The following is a 21522-nucleotide window of genomic DNA, read 5'->3' as shown; positions in this document are numbered from 1 at the left end:
AGTATCTTGATGACCTTAAGATAGGCAAAGATTTCATAAACAAGATACAAAAAGCTCTAAGCATAAAAGGAAAATTGGGTATAGACTATGTTAAAATTAAGAATTTATGTTCATCAAAAATCACCATTAAGATAATTAAAAAGCAATCAACAGAGGAGGTATTAGCAATCTATACATCTCACAAAAGTCTCATCTATAATCCATATACTATATACCTACAAATAAATGAGAAAAAGGCAGACATCACTGAATAGAAAAATAAGCTAAAGACTTAAACAGACACTTCAAAAGACAATATCCAAATAGTTAATATATGAAATGATGCTCCATTTCATAAGTCATTAGGGAAATGAAAATTAAAACAATAATGTGATACCTCTGAACACTCAACAAAATGGCTAACTTGAAAAAGAAAGAAAAATGCCAGGTGTTGGTGAGAATGCAGAATAACTTGAAAGGTCATATAATACTACTGGTGGGGATGGAAAATGAAACAACCATTTTGGGAAACTGTTAGAAATTATCTACAAAGCTTAATATAAACACAACCAAAACTTCTATTCCACTCTTAGGTATATATCCACAATGAGAAAGCACAAATACACACTCACCAAAAGGCATGTACAAGTATAACGATGAACATATGTATGGTATCTGAAAGAGCCAAAAACTGACAAAACCCAAGTGCCCATCAATCACAGATAGGTTGAATATATCTTAGTCATACCATATAATACTATGCAGTAATGAGAATGAACCAACTACAGTTAAGTATAACAGGTGTCTCAAAAACTCTTAATGCAAAATAAGACAAAAATAAAAAGGAACACACAATTATAGCTTTTATCATTAAAAAACAAGCAAAGCTAACATGGTGATTTTAAGTCAGAACAGAGGCTACCCTTGAGGAGCAGGGAGGTGACTGCAAAGGGGATCTTGGATGCTGATAACCTTGATCTGGGTGCTGAGTACACAGTCATATTCACTGTGCAAATTCACTGAAGTCTTATATTTATGATATGGGCATTTTTCAGTGTTTGTGTTATACTTCAACGGTTTACTTTTTAAAAATGAGAGACAATACAAGGGGCACCTGGGTGGCTCAGTCAGTTAAGCATCCGACTTTGGCTCAGGTCATGATCTCACAGTTTATAGGTTTGAGCCCTGTAAGCCTGGAGCCTGCTTCAGATTCTGTGTCCCCCTCCTCCCCCCCCCCCCCCCCCCGCCGGCCTCTGCTCCTCCCCCGCTCACACTCTGTCACTCTCTCTCTCAAAAATAAACATTAAAAATTTTATTTTTAAAAATGAGAGACAATACCAGAGAACATTTGAAAGTACATTCACTCTTATTAGTAACAAAATACAGGAATAATTAACTAAGGCACTACTGTGATCAATTAAAGTCAGTAAACAAATATTTATTGAGTCCCTGCTATGTGCCAAGTAGTATGTTAGCACTGATACAAGACAGACACTGCTTACTCCTTAGCCCCATGAAGTTACAGGAAGGAAGGAAGGAAGAAGTGAAGAAAAAAGGAGGGAGGGTCCAAAATGTGAAGATGACTAATAATGCATTTTTCATGGCAGCATAAACTGATGCCATTCTTTAGAGAAGAAATTTGGTACTATATACCACATTCTTTAAAAGTATCCATCTACTCAATGAATTAGTAAAAACTAGGATGCAAATCATACATTAGTATGATGACAACTATGTAGAAACAGCCTCTGCACAAACAACAATAAAAATATATATTAAAATGTTTTTTATTCACCATTTTCTAAAAGATTTTAATGAAATCGTATTATGGAAAACAAATCAATCATAATTTGCCACCCAATACCAAAATGCATTTTATATGTTAAATATTTTTCTGTATCTTTCAGGGCTTTTTAATATATATATTTCCAAAAGGAAGTCCAAGGAAAAGTAAATCCTGCTTAAAAATAAATCAATAGACCTTTTTCTTTATGACAAACTAAATGTTATCCCTACATAGTTATAGGAAACATTTTGTAAGAGTTCAAATCCCACAAAGTAAATATCTGACATAAGATTTTTCTTTAAGATGATTTTAAAACTGTCCACTTTCTCTTAGAATTTGTTTGGTTATAAAGTGCCTAGAGGCAGACAGATAGAGAAAGGAAAGGCTTTCAACAAGCTCACTCTAACACCATTTTCTAATAAGTTCGTTGCTAAAGTTCCATTATAAAATCAGAGATACATTCACATGAAAAGAAAAAAGGACTTCTCAATAAAATAAAACCAGCTGTACAAAGGAGAAAAGTTTTTGAATGCATTTTCCAAATGAAACTTTCCAATAAAATAAGCATTAACAATAATACCAAAAATATAAGTAACGCTACTCTAAAATAAAAATAAGCCATTGTGACTGAGTGTCTCAACTAAGGGAAGGGTATCAAGGACAAAATCTTGAGGAAAATCTAAACTAGAATGAGTAGACAAGAAACAAAAGCCATAAAAGACAAATCAGAGAGCTAGGAGGAAAGCGAAAAGAGCTCAGCACACAGAAGAGAGGGTCAAGAGCCCAGGTACCACATCAGGGAAGAGACTGAAACTGATGTGGTTTTTGGGAGGATAGCTTTGGCATCAGCAGCTGCAAGGGGGTGGGGACAGAGTTAGAGGGGGTAGGGCGCCCACGCAAAGCCAGGCTGTGAATGGACCAAGGTCTGACAGGCTCATACGAGGGTTCTGAGGCATGGGGAGGCAAGGTCTCCAGCACCCAGGAGGACAAGAGGCATGAGAAGGAGAGCATGAACACAGGGCTGACCTCCTGAAATTGCTGATATGCAGATGTGGGCAGAAAGTTTACACTCTGAAAAGCTCCCCAGATGAAACTGTAGACCACAGATCTATTGCAGCAGCTAATTGTTTTTCTCCAGTATCACTGAGTGGCCCATATACAGAACAAGAAAAGGCAAATGGCCAAACTGACATTTCAATGGAGGTTGGTGGCTAGCACAAGGGGCTGAGGTCAGTAGAGCTGAGAGATAGACATCAGAGCACAAGACTGAAGAGAGAAGGCAAAGAAAGGTGGCTCCACACAGGGAGAAAAGGGAAGACAGATTCAGGTAGAAGCAAACAGACTAGGGCATAAGAGGCTGGAGGAATAGAAAGATGTCACCAGAAAGTGTGACACCACAAGGAGATTCTAGGGATGAATTCATTTAGGTAAAGATTTTGCAAACAAAAACGCATCCAAAGATTTCATTGAAAACCTTGCCATTTTTAAAAATGCTAAATAGAATACCATATCGCATAGCTGGACTCTTGGAAAAAAAAATGTAAAAGTTAAAATACTGCTTTAAAAAAATTAAAGGGTCTCCTGGGTGGCTCTGTTGGTTGAGCGTCTGACTCTTGATCTTGGCTCAGGTCATGATCCCTGGATCTTGGGATCAAGCCCCACATCAGGCTCCACACTGGGCATGGAGCCTGCCTGGGATTCTCTCCCCCACCCTGCCACCCCTCCTCTGCCCCTCTCCCCACTCGTATTTTGTCTAAAATAAAAAAATAAATAAATGAAAATTAAAAAGTAATACACTTACTGAGAAAATAACTTTTTTTCACTATAAAATGCATAAAAGCATGTGTCAAAAAAAATAGGAAAAAAACCACCTACAATACAGTATATTAATATACCTATTATTGCAGTAATTTTTGCCTTAGTTATAATCATAGTGCATATAAAATTTTATACCAATTGTTTTCCAACTAACTATATGCATTTTTTAGAGTCATAGTTTTCCCATGTTAATTTTAATACTTGCATGATATTTTATCTAGATCTTCAAAATTTATAAATCGCTTGTCCACTGCTCATCTAATTTGGGGTTATCATATATTATACAGGGGTACAAATCAGAATGTGTAATTTTACATTTCATTCCTGACCTAAGAAGTAGATAATTAACAGTATCTGAGATGGGAAGTTGTCCATAAAGATTGAAAGGAGAACGGCAGGCTTATTTTCAGATGCACTATCACACTGGGTCACTGACAAGCCAAAAGATTTACCTGGAAGAAACCTCACAAACCGTGGCATGAAATGAAATCTTGGGCAGCAGGGAGGACTGTCTTCAAACAAAGGGCCTAAAGCAAACAAGTGAAAAGGAAAGAAAAAATAAATAAAACAGCCTTAGAAAACAAACGCTGCGACTTAATTCCTAAGATTTATGACAACCACAACAAAACACCACCAGAGAAGTAGGGACATAAAAAACACGATCCCTTCTTCTCCCCAACGGCTCAATCAATCATGTGGTAACTGCCACAAACACCCAATGAAGACTGCAGTTAGGGGAGTCCCCAAAGTCAGAGGAGAATAAAGGCCCCAAGGATATACCTAGTATATGACATGTACAGGAAAGCTATTTTTAGAAATCCAAAAATATAAAGACTTGTTATAACTGAACTACTGCATGATATAATATGCTTGTATTTTAATTCTGTTCTACTTTAATCAATACAACTGGGGGGGTAAAGAGAGAAATGCCATTAAAAACTTGGTTTGAAAAGCCATCCATCAATACACTGTTTTAAAATTAGGTAAGTCAATGACTGATGGAATACAGATACTTCCAAAGGAATGAACAATTATCTAAGAACTAAATTTTGGGGGTGCCTGGGTGGCTCAGTCAGTTAAGCAATCATGAGCTCACAGTTCATGAGTTCGAGCCCCACGTCCAACTCTGTGCTGACAGCTCAGAGCCTGGAGCCTGCTTCAGATTCTGTGTTTCCCCCTCTCTTTGTCCCTCCCCCATTCACACTCTGTCTCCCAAAAATAAATGTTAAAAAAAAAAAAATTTAAAAACTACTAATTTTAAACTGATACAGCTCAAAGTGTATGTGTGTGTTTTGAAGGCTAACCAAAATTCTGTTTTAGTAAACTGTCATCTTAGAAGAAGTTTATTACAGTAAAGGTCAATAAATTTAAAATATTAACTAATGAGATTTTCCCTAGTGTACATAAATCAAGGTAGTTACTCATAGTAACTGGTATCATCTTCTGAGGTATCATCAGATAATGGATAATGGTAATTTTAGCTAATGAACATTGTCAAACTGTATTAAAATAAGAACTTATTCACATCAAATGATAACAACTGTTCTTATGAATAATATACTTTTCCCTGGGTATTTCAAAAATAAGGGAAATTTCAACTGTTTCCCCACTTTCATAAGTTTTTACACATATTACAATATTCTTTTATAAGCACTATGCTTTTCTTTATATCCTATTATTTACCTTTAAGATTCCAGTCATACAATTCCAAAATATCTCTGAACAGGAATAACGAAAAGAGCTCAAGTCCTTTCACACAAAAATTCTGAAAAATAAACCAAAATCAAATTACTATACTACAGCAAATATATATCAACGAAAGATTCAACTTGTCCCAGTCAAGTGTCTTAAAAAATGTGTATTAAAACTATACTAAAATCATGTAATTTCCTAAAAAATATGGCCACTGTCCTACAAGAGCTAATTGGCTGGCTATATAAAGTAGGCAATAATGCCATTAGAATTCCTACAAAAATATGAACTCAGCCCTTCCAAACATACAAATAAAATGATGTGAAATTTAAAAATTAAAACCTTGTATTTTCCTAATCCACTTATAAATCTCAGAATTAGAATCTCCTAGGGACTTTTTGTTAATTCAAACTACACACACACACACATACTGACAGGCTCTAATAGGTTTGTCCCCCAACCCTACCCCTGCTCACCCTTACCCTTCAAACACCCAGAATCACTATTACAGAGTTACCATAAAAAGAGGTCTTTTGTGCCCAAAAAAGTTCAAATTCTTAATGAAGGCAAATAAAGGGCTAAGAAAAACTACAAAACCTAGTACCAAAATTTCTCCCATCAACAAGCTTAACAGACGATATATTTACAAGTGAGACTTGTCTCCTAATTCTTCCCACTTGTCTTGCTCAGGGTTCACAAATCACCCTGTGTGAGATCACGCCAGAAGTCATCAACCTTTACAACAGCAAATGAAGGCTTATGACCTTAAAAATCAAAAGGAAGCAAAAACGCCCTTTTAAGCTGGAGAATGAAGGGGTGGCCCCTTCTCTTTACTTTTTTTGAAAGACAGGTAGAATTCCCAGGACTCGCTCAGAATGAAGCAGGTACAAGCTAAGCATGTGTGTCGTGCTCGTCAATCCCCCTCAGTGCTCCACTGCCCGTGACAAAGCCGCACTGTTAAACAAGGTTCGCAAGAAGAGCTGGGGGCTCAGGAAATCGACCCCGACTCAACAAATGTTAAGTGCACAAGCTTGTTTGCTGTCTAGTTGCTATTTCTTAGTGTGATTTGTTGACACCACTAAATTCAAGATCAGGCAATGAATCATTCTGAGATTCGCATTAATCTTGCTTTGGAATTTTAAACCTCTTGCATATATTTAGATAAATCAGCTGCTGAGCATCCGCAATGAAAAACAATTAGGAAAAATATGTAAATATATGGGAAGAAAAATGAATCAAGCACTGATCTTGTCACTGGAGATAATGAATAAGATTATTCCAACAGCTATCAGATTCAGTTTCACTGTTCTAATTTCCTCTCTGATAACGACCAATAACCAAAATCTGTCCCCTTTTCCAAAACAAACTGGAAACAGATGTAAAGTTACCATCAGTAAATGCAACATGAGGAGAAAGAAGTTCCAAAATAGGTCAGTAGAAGTTGAAAAAGGACCCAAATTTTAACCTTGCTCCTAGAGCTACATCTCACTGCCCTTTCAACAGTGAACACCACACTTTAAGGGCATTCCTATGGCAAATAGCCAGAGCTGACCAAGTTCAATGCTTTAAACAAATGAGTGTGAAATAAACAAAAGAGCAAACTATATGAAGCTATTAAATAACCTTTTCTCTTACCTCAGGCATCATCTCCTCAATGAAATGAATTGTGTAGTCTATGTTGAATCTAATTACTTTACACAGTGGAATCTGCAATAAGAAAAATGATAGGTTCAGTTCTTCCTTCACAGTACACATGCACTTGCTATCTGACCCAGAAGGCCATGAACCAAATGAGAAAGTTTCACCTTAACCTAAGCTGCTAACAGTACCATACACAGAGCTTTGACCACAACTGCTGGATTTTAATGGCAAGAACCCAGATAGCCTGGCCTCTATAGGAAGCCTGCAGAATGTTGGTGCTTAATTAACTATCATGTTATATTAGCAGCAGCATAAATATGATAAGAACCCATTTAAACCAAATATATTGCCTCTAAAGTATTAATAAAACCACAATTAAATATTTCTTTTACTCAGGTTTTTAAAATCCTTCAGAAGCTTTAGCTCTTCAGGTACATCAGGGACAGCTAGATGACAACCCACTGGTTATAGATTCCTGTCACCAAAGTGCACATAACTCACTTTGCCCATGTGGCTCTGGAGCAAAAGCATACACAGTAATAAAAATAATAATAGCTAACAGTTATTGAGCCAGGCACTGTTGTACTACTTCACATACACCTATAAGATAGGCACAGCTATTATCCCCACTGTACAGTGGAGGAAACTAAGGCAGGGTCATCAGCTACCTTGTCTAAGGCAAATGGGAGCTGGTAAATAAGAAAATTTTGCTCTAGACCACAGCTCTAAGGCACCAGAGAATACACCTTTCATTAGGTGTTCTAATACTCAGGGTCTGTGTGAAAATGAAGGAAGGCTCAGGTGAAATAAAACCACATCTATTTTGTTTGGTCATCAGACACTAGCCAAGGGCCTACATATAATAGGTTTTCCATAAGTATATTTTTCAAGGAAGGAAGGAATGAGAGGGAAAGTGTGAGGTCACTGTAGTGTGTTAGCTGACTAGCTGGGGAAAATAATAGACTCAGAAGCCTAGAGATGTGTTAAGTAGGCTTTTCTGGCCATTCAATCTGTCCACAGATGATTTTATATAGATGCAATCTTTTTAGAAACCATAGCAACCAGAAACAAACTTTAATTCTACCACCAAAAAGAATGATAAGAAAAACAAAAATAGTCTTATAATGCCATCTGCTGGAAATGTGTTTCTCAGAAAAGAAGTTTAGTTCTTTGGTGCTTTTTCATTTTTTTTTAAGGATAGTGGCTAATTTGAGTGAAATTTATAGTTAACTCTAATAAGAAATCCAACTTATACTAAGGCCACTATTATTTTTAAGCTCTTTATTCCTATAGCATATAAAAATATTTGAGTTACAAATGTGTGTATTACTCATATTTTTTAAATATTTATTTATTTTTGAGAGAGAGAGAGAGAGAGAGAGAGAGAGAGAGAGAGAGAGAGAGAACGCGAGTGCGAGTTGGAGAAGGGGCAGAAGAAATAGGGAGACACAGATCGGAAACAGGCTCCAGGCTCTGAGCTGTCAACACAGAGCTCAACGCGGGGCTCAAACTTACGAACTGTGAGATCATGACTGGAGCGAAGTCAGACGCTTAACCAAATGAGCCACCCAGGTGCCCCTATTCATATTTTTAAATATCTATTCTTTGCTAACAACTATGCTAGGTTCGGAGTTACTCTAAAATAAGCCACAGCCTTTTTTAAAAGGCAAGAATCTAAAGAGGCAAACAAGCATGTAAACAAGTACAAATAGAATGTATACAATGTAACGTGTAAGTGCACCTGAAAACAAATAAGCAAACAAAAAAGTATAAAGTACAAAAGAACCAAAGAGGAGGTAACATCTGAGTTGAGTCTGCAAAGACGGGGAGAAATTTTCTAGGTCATCCAGAAAAATTAAGTTGGGAAAGAACAGGTGTTTAGTTTTTAGCAAGAAAGAGAAAAGGGAGCTGGGGAAGACTAAGTCTTTAAGCAGTTCAGGCGTGAAATACATGGAGAGAGAGAAGCAAGGAGATTCTAGACAGGAAAAGTATAAACTGTGTGCTACAGACTGTATAAACCATGTTACTGATTCAAGGCTTATCCTTATGGCAACGAGAGGTTACCCAAGTACTTTAAGTGAGAGAGTTTACATTTTGGATGGGCTGCTATGTAAACAGTGTGGCAATGGTTTATAGTAGAGCAACGCCAGACACTGGAAGCCCAGACTGGAGTCTGATGAAAAAAACAGTCCAGGAGCCAAATGAAGAGAAGACTGGAAATAAAAGAGCAAATTTTAAACAAGGGAGATGTTAGTGAAATATACAATGACTGTTCTGATGTGGAAGTGAAAAAGGAAAGAGCGAATAATCTCTAGATTTCTGGCCTAATGAACAGATAAATCACAATGGCATTAATACAAAGAAATTCTTAGGGTGTCCTCTGAATACCTCAAATTCAGTATGTGAGGAAGAGGACAAGTTCAGTTTTGCATAGGTTGAAGGTGAGGTACTTGAGGGGATATCAAGGTGGATATGTCCAAAAGGCAATCTGAAATGTGAGTGTGGAGCACACGTCAAAGCCAAAAGTATCAATTTGATCAGAAGATGCATGGGAGGAAAAACCGTGGGCGAGACTACATTACTCAGGAGAGAGCATCCAGAAGAGAAAAGGACCAGAGCCCTTGGGAATAGCCCAAGAGGCAGTCAGAGAAAGAGCAAAAGTGTCAACTTGATTCCTCCTACCATGCGCAAAAGCAACTCCACTGGTCCTTTCCCATATCATTTCAACTAAAATCACTTCCTGGGATTCCTTCTTTGAGCTCTTCTCTTCTACATACTTTATTTTCTTTCTTTCATTTCTTTTCTTTTTTTTTTTTTTTCGAAAGAGAGAGAGACAGAGAGAGAGAGAGAGTGAGAGCAAATGTGTGAGCTGGGGAAAAGGGCAGGGGAGGCGGGGGGGGGGGGGGGGGGGGGGGGTGGTTGGTGGCAGCAGAGAGAGAGAATCCCAAACAGGCTCCATGCTCAAAGCAGAGCCAGACACAGGACTCAATCTCATGAACCAGGAGATCATGACCTGAGCCGAAATCAAAAGTCAAACAACACTTAATCAACTGAGCCACCCAGGTGTCCCTATACTTTATTTTCTTTTGGGCTCTCACCCACACCACTAGAGTTCTTGTGAGATATACAACTCTGGAAAGGCAAAGTCTCCTTTTCTACTCAAACCTTCATCTCTCTCTAAGACTCAGAGAATTTGTCATTTTTCTACATATGGCAAGCTCAATTTATTTCAAAGCCAATGGCCAATCAAATAATATAAATGCCTACCATTTCTTAAAACATGTTTGAATACTGACTGACACCAACTCTTATTTCATACTACCAAAAAGAAACAGAAAACACTCCCTAAATGTCTACATTCTAACTCTACTACTTCCAGGTGCTGGACAGCTAAATCCAGGGCAGTAAGACTACTAGAAATGGAAAGCCAACTAAAAGCAGGGGTTTTCTTGTGTTTTTGAGGACAGGACATGATGTATCTAATACATATATCTTTATAACTTTAGTTATGTTGTCAAAATCTTTAATAATATCAGGTATTGCAAGTAATAGAAAATGTACTACATAAAAGGATAAAATTCTCCCAAATGCTCTATACTTAGCCAACAAGGCTTTCAATCCACTTCAATTCAAGAAGATCTTAAGAAAACTTGTCAGAACTAGATTTGCTGAGATTCTAATGTTACCATCATTTGCATGCCCTTCTTGCTGATATGTTCTCTCTAGCAAGAAAATGAATCAGATCAGTAAAGCGATTTAATAATTCTTTTTCTGGGAGGCTATTTCAAATTCAAGAGGCCTTTGATGGATCTAATCCCTATGAACTGTACAACATTCAGCTTAAAACTCGATTTATTTTATCAACATCTCTAACATAAATGATGAGGCTTATCTTCTCGTTACAGAGTTAAGTTCTCAAATTTGGAGAACTTGAGTATTTATATAAAATATATGCTGAAGCCAGGAATTTTTTCAGACCTATCTTTTATTGCATAACAACAGTAACAACTGCAATTAATGAAGCATTAGCAGCCTCTCAGTGCCAAACCCTGTGCTGACAGGCTTTTTAAAAAGTGCAAAGAATCACTCATCCAAAGTCACATAAATATTAAGAACTGGCTTAAAAAAAAAAAAAAAAGAAAGAATTAGAAGAAAGACACAAACCAAGGTCTGACATACTACCCGAAATAAGAAATGCCAACATGTATTATGTGCCAAAAACCATGACAAACACTTTTCATGTGTCCTCTCATTTATTTTTCCCAGAAGCTGGTAAGATTGCTACAACTAATACTTCTATCTTACAGATAAGAAAATCAAGGATTATAAAGATTGAAATGTCAAACCATACAGCTAGTAAGTGGAATTCACTAATGTTTAAACCCCTGGTTTCTCTGGAGCCACAATGCTTTCCTCCTTTGATTAAGGTGAGCCTGAAAGTTAAGATGAGATTACTTGTTTTTTTAAGTTTATTTATTTCAAGAGAGACAGAGAGAGAGAGCAAACAAGGGGGAGAGGCAGAGAGGGAGAATCCCAAGCAGGCTCCGAGTGGTCAGTGCAGAGCCCTATGCCGGGCTCAAACTCACAAAACCATGAGGTCATGACTTGAGCTGAAATCAAGAGTCAGATGCTTAACTGAATGAGCCACCCAGGCACCCCGGAGAGAAATAATCTTAAGCAGGCTCCATGTTCAGTGTGGAGCCCGACACAGGGCTTGTTCCCCATGACCCTGGGATCATGACCCGAGCCAAAATAAAGAGTCGGATGTTTAGCTGACTGAGCCACCCAGGGATCCCAAGATCTATACTACTTCTAAGGAAATAAGAGATAAGATAGATAACTTTAAATATTTTCATAGTAACTAAAATATTTATATTTACAAGCCCACTGAGGGGAAAAAAGAAATGTATTATTTTGGGGGAGCTGGGCTATAGGACTTCCAATGGCCTTTCCTACTCTGAGACTATGAGGTTTGGTGTAACAAAAGGTTGGAGTGCCTGAGACATTAAAAAAAAAAAAAAAGTAAAGAACCCATCAAAATTCAAAATCCTTTTAGTGGCTTTTCATAAAGACTATTAAAGAATGGTTCAATGTAAAATTTTGTAACTGTGTTGTGATGGATGTTACTAAACTTCCTGTGGTGATCATCTCACAATATGTACAGATGTTGAATCATTACACTATGCACCTGGAATTAATATAATGGTATATGTCAATTATATCTCAGAAAAAGAATGGTCCAACATTACATTCGTTTTATATTATGGTCCACACTGAAGGTAGATGTTATATATATTATCAAATGATTTTATTTTTATATTTAGAATGTAACTATCTTCTAAAGAAAATTCTCTAGGATAAAATATATGGTGAAGAAAAATTCCATTAAAAAAACAATCTGATTTGGGGCACCTGGGTGACTCAGCCGGCTGAGTGTCCGACTTCAGCTCCGGTCATGATCTCATAGCTCGGGAGTTCAAGCCCCATGGGCTCGTACTGTCAGGCTCTGTACTGACAGCTGAGAGCCTGGAGCTTGAAAATTCTCTAGGATAAAATATATAGTAGAGTAAGAAAAATTCCATTAAGAAAACAATCTGCTTTGGGGCACCTGGGTAGCTCAGTCAGTTGAGCATCCGACTTCGGCTCAGGTCATGATGTCACAGCTTGGGAGTTCCAGCCCCACAGCTCACAAGCTGTCGGGCTCTGTACTAACAGTTGAGAGCCTGCAGCCTGCTTCAGATTCTGTCTCCGTCTCTCTCTCTGCCCCTCCCCTGCTCTCTCTCTCTCTCTCTCTAATATAAATAAATATTAAAAAAAATCAAAAAGAAAAGAAAAGAAAAGAAAAGAAAAGAAAAGAAAAGAAAAGAAAAGAAAAGAAAAGAAAAAAGAAAAGAAAAGAAACCTGCTTTAAATTAGTATCACTACTGGGGTACCTGGGTGGCTCATTCAGTTAAGCATCTGACTTTGGCTCAGGTCATGATCTCGCGGTTCATGTGCTCAAGCCCTGCGTCAGGCCCTGTGCTGACAGCTCAAAGCCTGGAGCCTGCTTCAGATTCTGTGCGTGCGTGCGTGCGTGCGTGTCTCTCTCTGCCCCTCCCCCACTCATGCTCGCACTCTCTCTCCCTCTCTCAAAAAATAAACAAACATTAAATAAATAAATTAGTATCACTATTATAGAATCATGTCTACTTATAAAGAAAAAAGAATGACAGAAAGGAACAAAGTTAGGCAAATTTTATTCTTTACTCTCCAGTGGAACAGAATTTCACATTTTGAGTAAACAGCACTTAAACAACTTTTTAAACTGCAAATGTAATTTCTTATAACCAATTCAGAAAGGATTTAAAGAACATTGTATTTTAATGTAGGCACATCATGGCTATAATTTAGTAAGTTCTACAACAGCATCTAGACTGGGTAAAGTATACTGCTGTACTGCCTTTTCAAGCTGCCAGCAAATTGTACTCTATGTCCAACTAGAATACGGAAGAAGACAATTACCAAGACTGTTAGCTTTGAATGAGAAAGATTTTGACTCATAGATACAGAACTTCCCATTTGAACCAATTACCAACAAAGCAGCTTTAATACCTATATAAAAATATCACAGATCTGTATGTCAGACCAAATCTCTTAAAGAAGACATAGTCCTGGGATTTGAAAGCAGAAACTTGTATGAAATTAATTCAGGGTCCAGATGTCCTATACACAGCGCTATTTCTTTCTCTATAGCTCCAAGACTAAATAGCCGCTCCTTAAAACTTTCCAACCTTCTTCTGAAGGACACCCAACTCAAAATAGCTTCAACACATTAATCCACAGTTTATCCTTCTTTTCCAATCTTTCACACTCTCAAAATGTTATTCTGACACATGTTTACTTACACCATTTAATGTGGACCAAACCTGTGACTCATTAGCACAGATGTCACACCCCCACCTGACACAAACTGCTGCAGACTTCCTGCAGCTCATGCAGAGGAACACAAAGTAAATATTACTTAGAAGCCAGAAGAAAAAAATTTATTTTGACTTTTAGAGGGAAAGAATGAAAAGAAAGAAGAGGGTACAGGAAAGGAGAAAGCCAGTCAATTAGCACGTACTTACATTGGTCAGGGGGGCATGTGCGAACATAGAAAATCCTTCAAAGATATACTCATGATCATCATATTCTATAACAGTTGGTCTGTCAGTCTGAAAGCAAACAGAAACACAAAACATGAATTAAATAATATAATTTGCATGTGCAGAAATCCATAAGAATACAAAGCTATCAACAATGGACTCCACTGACATTTTTCTAAACTCCAGGGACAACTTTATACAAAAGTTTAATTTTAGGTGGAATTCTCTTGGTTGGTGGAATTCTTTAGCTTCAATAATATTTACATACTGAGACTATCAAAATGTTTATTATGGGTATCATAAAGGAGAAAAAGGCTATATGGCTTCATTTTCTAGGAACTTGTTGTATTTAGTCCCACAATACTACCAGATCTACTCTTACTGAACTATATTTCTGACCTAACAAAAGTCCTAACAAGAACAAGATAATAGCACAGTCAACTCAAAGCTCAAACTGGAAAAAAAAACTCAGGATCACTATAGTCAAGACTAGCAACCACCTGAAAGTCTCCGAAAGACGTCAGGGTGCCACAGGCACAACCCCTCACAGCGCCATTCCCAGGCCCTCCAAAGAGAAGCTACCCACCACACACAGTTACAAATCAATTCCCACATAATGTCAAAAACATTAATTATCTGAAAATTCAATCTGTGATTAAAACATACAATTGTTAATCTAAGTGTATGAGATTCTCTTCCTTATGCTATTCTTATAACCCACCATTTTTAATCCTAGATGCTAACTATGGAACTAATTATCAAGACTGGTAACTTAAAAGACAGTTTTTAACACAGGTATTGAACATTATTCTTTTAAACATTATATATACGTGAAGAACGGAAAGAACACGCTAAAGAATATCCACATGTACATTAGTTGTTTTGTACATTAGTAACATAATATTACTGTTAACTTTCTATTCGGATATCTCTAAATAAAGCTGGTCTAAATTAAATATAATAGAAAGAACTTCTGACAAGATAATAAGGTATAGCCACTTTGGAAAACAGCTTGGTAGTTCCTTAAACATACTTACAACGTGATCCAGCAACTCTAGTCCTAGGTTTATACCCAAGAGAAAAGAAAACATACACCCACAGAGAAACGTCTACAAATTTACAGAAGCATTATTCGTAAGAGCCCCAAAGTGGAGACTAGCCAAATGTTCGTCAACTGGTAAACAGGTAAATGTAGTATATCCATATAAGGGAATATTATTTGGCCATAAAAAAAAGAATGGAGTTTTATGTTACAACATGGGTGAATCTTAAAAACATGCTGAGTGAAAGAAGCTAAATCACATTTTCTATGATCCCATTCACATGAAATATCTAGAACAGGCTAATGATAGAGGCAGAAAGTCTCTTAATAGTGGTTGAAGGCTGAGGGATACAAAAGAACTGACTACATTAAGTACAGGGTTTCTTTTCAGGATGATGAAAATGTTCTGAAATTAGATTCTGGTGATGGTTTCACAATTCTGTGAAAAGAATTACATCATGAAGTATACACTTTAAATGGGTGAATTTATGGTATATGAATTATCTCTCGATAATGTTAAAATATATAATCACTAACAATCTAATTTTGAAATTGAAATCTCTGGATACAAGTAACCAGAATTAATAAATTATGCACTGTGAAAGACAACACGGCAAAGGGCAACAGCCAACAGTCATGCACACTGCAGTCAAACTGTCTTAAATCCTCACTCCACCCTTACTATCTGAATAATCTTGAGCAAGTTACTTAACCTCAGAGTAAAACGTGGACTACTGCTCCATCTGTATAGTGGGGATAATAATTCTACTTCGTTGGTTTGTTGTGAGAAAAAGGTTAACAAATGTCAAATACTTAGAGTGGTTCCTGGTACCACAGTTGATAAATATTAGGTATTACTACTATTGTCATAAATACAATAGACCTTCTTGATTGCTAGCTTATATTAGCTATTCACGGATGCAAAAGTGTTCTGTGCATTCTTCCAACTCCCATAGCTCCAATGAATAGCTCCAAAAGTCATGGCTATTATGTATGTGGCTACTATGTGGTACTGACGACATAACTGAAAAAAAGGTACAGAAGGTAGTACAGTGAGAGGAAGCAAAATAAAACTCATTATGATAAAGGCCAATTTTATCAAAAATAAAATATTTTTTAAAGAAAATTTAAAAAATGAATCAGTACTGAATCTATTCACATTTTAACTTATTTGCACACAACCTATTTACATTTTAAAATGAATGAAATCCGGGGCGCCTGGGTGGCTCAGTAGGTTGAGCGTCCGACTTCGGCTCAGGTCATGATCTCACGGTCCGTGGGTTCGAGCCCCGCGTCGGGCTCTGTGCTGACAGCTCAGAGCCTGGAGCCTGTTTCGGATTCTGTGTCCCCCTCTCTCTCTGACCCTCCCCCATTCATGCTCTGTCTCTCTCTGTCTCAAAAATAAATAAATGTTAAAAAATGTAAAAAAAAAATTAATTAATTAATTAAATAAATAAAATGAATGAAATCTGATTTTGTTAGGAACTTACCAAAAAGTTTGTAGGAGGGGAGACTGTAATTCGATAGTGGAAAAGCCTGCCAGCATTGTTGGTCATAGGGCGACAGGGCTTGATGGCCTGAGGGGGGAACCAAAAGTGAGTTTAAAAGTAAAGTAGCAAATTATTTTTATTCAAAAATAGACTGTATTTTCTAGATTTACATCTGACAAAAGAGGTTTTAAATGTGTTCCTTCACAGGTTGGTAGGAAGAACAGTATTAACAAGATGAAAAAGGACTGCCCGGTTACCAGTATTTAACCTATTTCCTCATGTGCAATAACAGGAGTTCAGACAACATAAAGAACTTTCTAGATCTAAATTTCTCTATCTTCCTCTTATTTGTAAAATAACACAATAATTGACCTTTGGCTAAACTCCCAATATACTGGAAAAAAAAAAAAAAAAAGGGGGAAAAATAATCTCGAAAGTAATAGCAGGTTTTGATAGGGGGAAAAAAACAGTAAAAGGATCAAATACGCTGAGTAAAATTAGAAGGTTCCTGAAATGAAGAACACATGAGAGGTGGCAGAATAGGGTATGCATGGAGGTCAAGATGGGAAAAGGAAAACATAAACTGATGCTTTTTTTTGCTCTCCTTCCTTGGATCACCATGAGGTTGACAGGGGCTGTTAGGACTGACTCATAGTCCAAATAATCCCTCTGTCCAGTCTTGCTTACACACTCTTCCCCTCCCAGGCAAAGATCCCTAAGAAACACTGGGCACCCAAACTTCATCTTAACATCTGCTTCTGCAGAATCCAGTGTGTGTAGCTCCAGGTATGAACCAAGAAAACCAGAGACAAGAAGGGATTTTGGATCTGAATCACTTAGCACCCACTGGCAATGAGGATCCCATCAAGGTGGTAGGTGGAGTCCCTGGCACCAGATGGCAGGCCAACTGAAACTTTCAAAGATGGTGAATTGGGAGGGTATACGAGCGGAAGCAGATGCAGTGTACCAGGTACTTAAGACTATGAGAAAATGCGTGCTATAAGTATAATGGGATAGACAGCTACTGCTAAGCACCACTGATGCTGCACTAAGCCCCTCAAACCTTAGTGTGCTTTGAGATCACCTGGACAGCTTGCTAAACCTCAGATTGCTTGCTCCCTACCCCAGGGTTTCTGATTCAGCAGATGAAGAAGGCTACAAACCTGCATTTCTAAGAGGTTCCCAGGTAAAGCTGATGTTTGGAGAACCAGTGGTCCACAGAAATGTAACAGGAGATGGGGAGGAAAGGCAAGTGGAAGCCAGACGGACTGTTGGAGGCACACAAAGAAGCTCTTGTTACCTGCAGGGATCAGTCCAAGAGCACCAGGACCAAGTGCAGGGTCAGAATTGGATGGACCCTAAAGAAAATTGACGGCCAACCAAGGTATTGACCAAGGGAAGAGACCTGGAAACCTGAGATGAGGACATACAGGTTTAACTCCTCAGACTCCCTGAAACCTTTTGCCTCTTCAGAAGTGGCCCATCCTTGTCTACTAAGAGCAAGCACTCACCTGTGTCTGAAGGCAATGTCCCTGTAAGGCAACACTACCTCCCTCTGTCCCAGCACCCATCAGTCTCCCCTCCCGGCCAACAGACCTATAATTAGGTCACAGCATAACCCAGCTGGGGAGGTGCTGAGAGGAGAGGTTATATCCCAAAGGAACTGCAAGAACTAGTCAGCATGTGCCAGCAGCAAGAGTCTGCACGGGACCAGATGAGAGTGGTTGACCAACAGGGCCAGAACAAAACAGTAGTTAGGAAAGAGTTAATTGACTTGGGAACATTCAGGATTCAAGGACACCAGATGTCAGGAACTGCCTACTAGGATGTCTCCTAAAAGCATGAAAAACCAATGGCCCACGATGAGTGAAGTTAAAATGCCAAAATTGCTGTAACAGAGAAGGAAGTAGTTCAAAGACTCAAGGAAGTGGGCACATTGGAATAGATATATTATCTGTGACTGAAAAATACACCAGATTCTCATATTCCGTGGGAAGGCCCAGAGCACATGCCAAAGGCCAAAAGGAATGTGTTGGTGAAGGGGCACCAGCCTCACTAGGAAGATCAGTGGTGGCCTTCTCTGCAGGCCAGGGCTGACTGTAAGAGAGGTGGTCACAGAGCAGAGCTTGCTGATAGCAATGTGGATGACAAGACTCTGAAACAAGGGAGGCAAGATGATGGGACTAATTGTTAGAAACCAGGTCTCATTATAACCAGCAAAATCAAAGTAGCAACCAAAGGGGTCTGGTTCACAGAGAGTCATGGAAGTAGTTAACAGAACATGGTGTCCTTAGGTAAAATGAATGGGTAGCTAGCAAAAATAATACTTAGTTTGTACCACCAGAAGAATCTAGAAAGGATAACCAAGAGGCTGAAGGTAGGCTGCCCCAACAGAAAGTCATGATCCCTTACCCAGTTCCAGGCCTACAGGAGGAAGGGGGCCCTACTAGACCTGGACAGGACAGGACAACCCTGTCCTTCCACCAAAGGGTATACAGTCATTTACCCAAATAACTGTACGTTGGGGAAAGGGGAATCCAGAGTGGTCAAGGAGTGTTGGACACAGCATCTGAATCAACACTGATACTTGGAGGAGACTAGATAGATCACCCTAGTACACATTAGAGTGGGTGATATAAAGCTAAGGTAACAAATGGAATCTTGGTCAAGGTCTGGCTTACAGTAGGTCCACTGACTACACAGATCTGCCCAGTGAGTGTTTCCCCTTGTCCCCGAATGTTTCATTGTCTTTGACAAAACTGGCAGATGGCACCACTCCACACTGCTCTAGAAGAGGAGTAAGAGCCATCATAATGGGAAAGGTCAAGGAGGAGCCACCGAAGTTACCGCCATTCCCAACACAGGTATCAAAAACAGTATCGCTCTGGGGGGATGGTGTAGATTAGTGCCATCCTAAAGGATCCAAAGACTCAGGAGTGACGATCTTCATCATAGCTTTGTTTAACAAATGGATCCTGGAGGATGACTACAGACCACCACAAGCTCAACCACGTAGTACCTCGGACTGTACCAGCTGCGCCAGGTGCTATGGCGTAGAGCTGATTAATATGAGCCCAGGTACAAAGTGTATAGGAACTGATTTGCTGAATGTATTCTTTTCCATCCCAATCGGAATGAAGATAAGAAATGGTTCGCATTCTATGTTCATTCACACAGAAAAGACAACATTTACAGTTTTGCTGCCAGGCTGTATTAACTCTCCCACTCACTGTCACAACAGTCCAAGGAACTCTCGACCTTCTGGACATACTGCAGAACATTGTAATGTTCCACTACATCTATGACATCATGTTTATCATCTAAAAGCCCTGGCAAAGCACGCATGCTCTGGAGGGTGAGAGATAAACCCCACCAAGACTCCAGGGTCTACCACAGCCACACCATTTTTAAGAGTCAATGATCTCAATACCAAGATATCAGCCCAAAGTAAAAGACAAATGATTGCATCGTCCACCTCCTACAATGAAGAAGAAAGCACAACACCAGGCGGGCCTCTCTGGGCTTGGGGGCAGTATACCCCCACCCAGGGATATTGCTCCAGCCCATTCCCAGAGTGGCACAAAAAGCAGCCAGCTTTGAGCGTGGCTCCAGCGACAAAGGCTTCGGCAGTTCCAAGCTGTAGTGAGAGCAGCCCTGATGCAGGGGCCACAATACTCAGCAAATCCTACATTGTTGGCAGGAAAGGATGCTGAGGGGAGTCTGCGGCCATACTGGGAGAATCATAATGCTGGTATGTGGTGTTCTGGGGCAAAGCCATGCCATCTGTAGTAAAGAATTATATGCCTTTGAAAAACAACCCCCAGTGTGCTACTGGGCCCTGGTGGATATGGAAGGCACGGCCAAGGGACAGAAACAGACGTGTGGCTGAAGTGCCCATCAGAAGCTGGGTTCTGTCAGTCTCACCCAGGCAGAAGTTTGGAAGGGACCAGCAACATTCCATCCCAAGACAGAGGCCGTACGTCCAGAATCAGGCACACACAGGAGCAGCAGGCACAAACAAGCTGCGCAAGCAGGTGGCCCACCACTGCTGCACGAGCGCCCCTCCCTCAGCCGATGGCTGAGGACAGAAGGATGAAAGCAGAGGGAAAAGCCCAAGCTTGGTTTGCAGATGAGTCTGTCAGGGATGGGGGAGCAAGCCAAAGACGGACTGTGCCGCAGCATCGTTCAGGGAGGAATATGAAAGACAGCGATGAGGGGAAGTCTTCCCAGTGAGCAGAGTTTCAGGCAATGTACCTGGTCATCCACTTTGTGGGGGAAAAGTAGCCTGAGGTTAGAATATAGATGGACTCATGGCAGAAGCAAGTGGCCATGCCAGCTGGTCAGAGGCCTAGAAGGAAAAAGATTGGAAGATGAGGGATAAGAAGGTCTTGGGGTAGAGGTGCCTGGCTGGCTAAATCGGTGCAGCATGTGACTCTTGATCTCGGGGTTTTGAGGTTGAGCCCCACGCTGGGTATAGAGATTACTTAAAAAATTGTTTTAATCAAAAAAAGAAAGGTCTTGGGTAGACCTCTGAGTGAACAAGTGGGAGTGAGTGATGCCAAGTGTACATCAGACAGCACACACCACAGAAGAGGTACTAAACCACCTGACTGACATATGACTCGGTCAGATGGAGTCAGCCAGCCTCAGTTGTCAGCTACCCAGAGTTGACAGTATGGGCACATGAATGAAGTGGCCCCAGTAGCACATGAGCCCAACAGCATGGACCTGACTTATCAAGGCTAAGCTGGCTAAGCTGACTGCCAACGCCCAACATCCAACAGGCCATCTACAATGACCAATGATGGGCCCCTCAAATGGCACCATTCCTTGAGGAGACCAACCTGCCACTTAGTATGCACTTGACGACATAGGCCCCATCTATCTTGAAAGGGCCAGGAGTTTGCTCTCACAGGAATAAACATGTACTGAGTATGGGCCTGTCTTCCC

The 21522-nt window shown here is 39.4% G+C and overlaps 1 protein-coding gene across 7 annotated transcripts in view; it reads right to left on the bottom strand.

Annotated features, from left to right (window-relative positions):
• The window catches only part of DROSHA (drosha ribonuclease III), a 125192-nt gene that overhangs the window by 78479 nt on the left and 25191 nt on the right, over positions 1–21522 (bottom strand). For all 7 annotated transcript variants that reach the window (XM_042952722.1, XM_042952709.1, XM_042952717.1 and 4 more), the window contains 5 exons: positions 16573–16659; positions 14023–14109; positions 6911–6982; positions 5267–5348; positions 4036–4110 (listed from right to left, as the gene is read on the bottom strand). In XM_042952722.1, the coding sequence (XP_042808656.1) occupies positions 4036–4110; positions 5267–5348; positions 6911–6982; positions 14023–14109; positions 16573–16659 (403 nt within the window). The remainder of the gene's footprint in view (positions 1–4035; positions 4111–5266; positions 5349–6910; positions 6983–14022; positions 14110–16572; positions 16660–21522) is intronic.

The sequence above is a fragment of the Panthera leo genome, chromosome A1 (genome assembly GCF_018350215.1).
Source record: "Panthera leo isolate Ple1 chromosome A1, P.leo_Ple1_pat1.1, whole genome shotgun sequence".
NCBI classification, from domain to species: Eukaryota; Metazoa; Chordata; class Mammalia; order Carnivora; family Felidae; genus Panthera; species Panthera leo.
The sequence above is the reverse complement of the archived record's forward strand: the minus strand, read 5'-3'. Positions and strand labels throughout refer to the sequence as shown.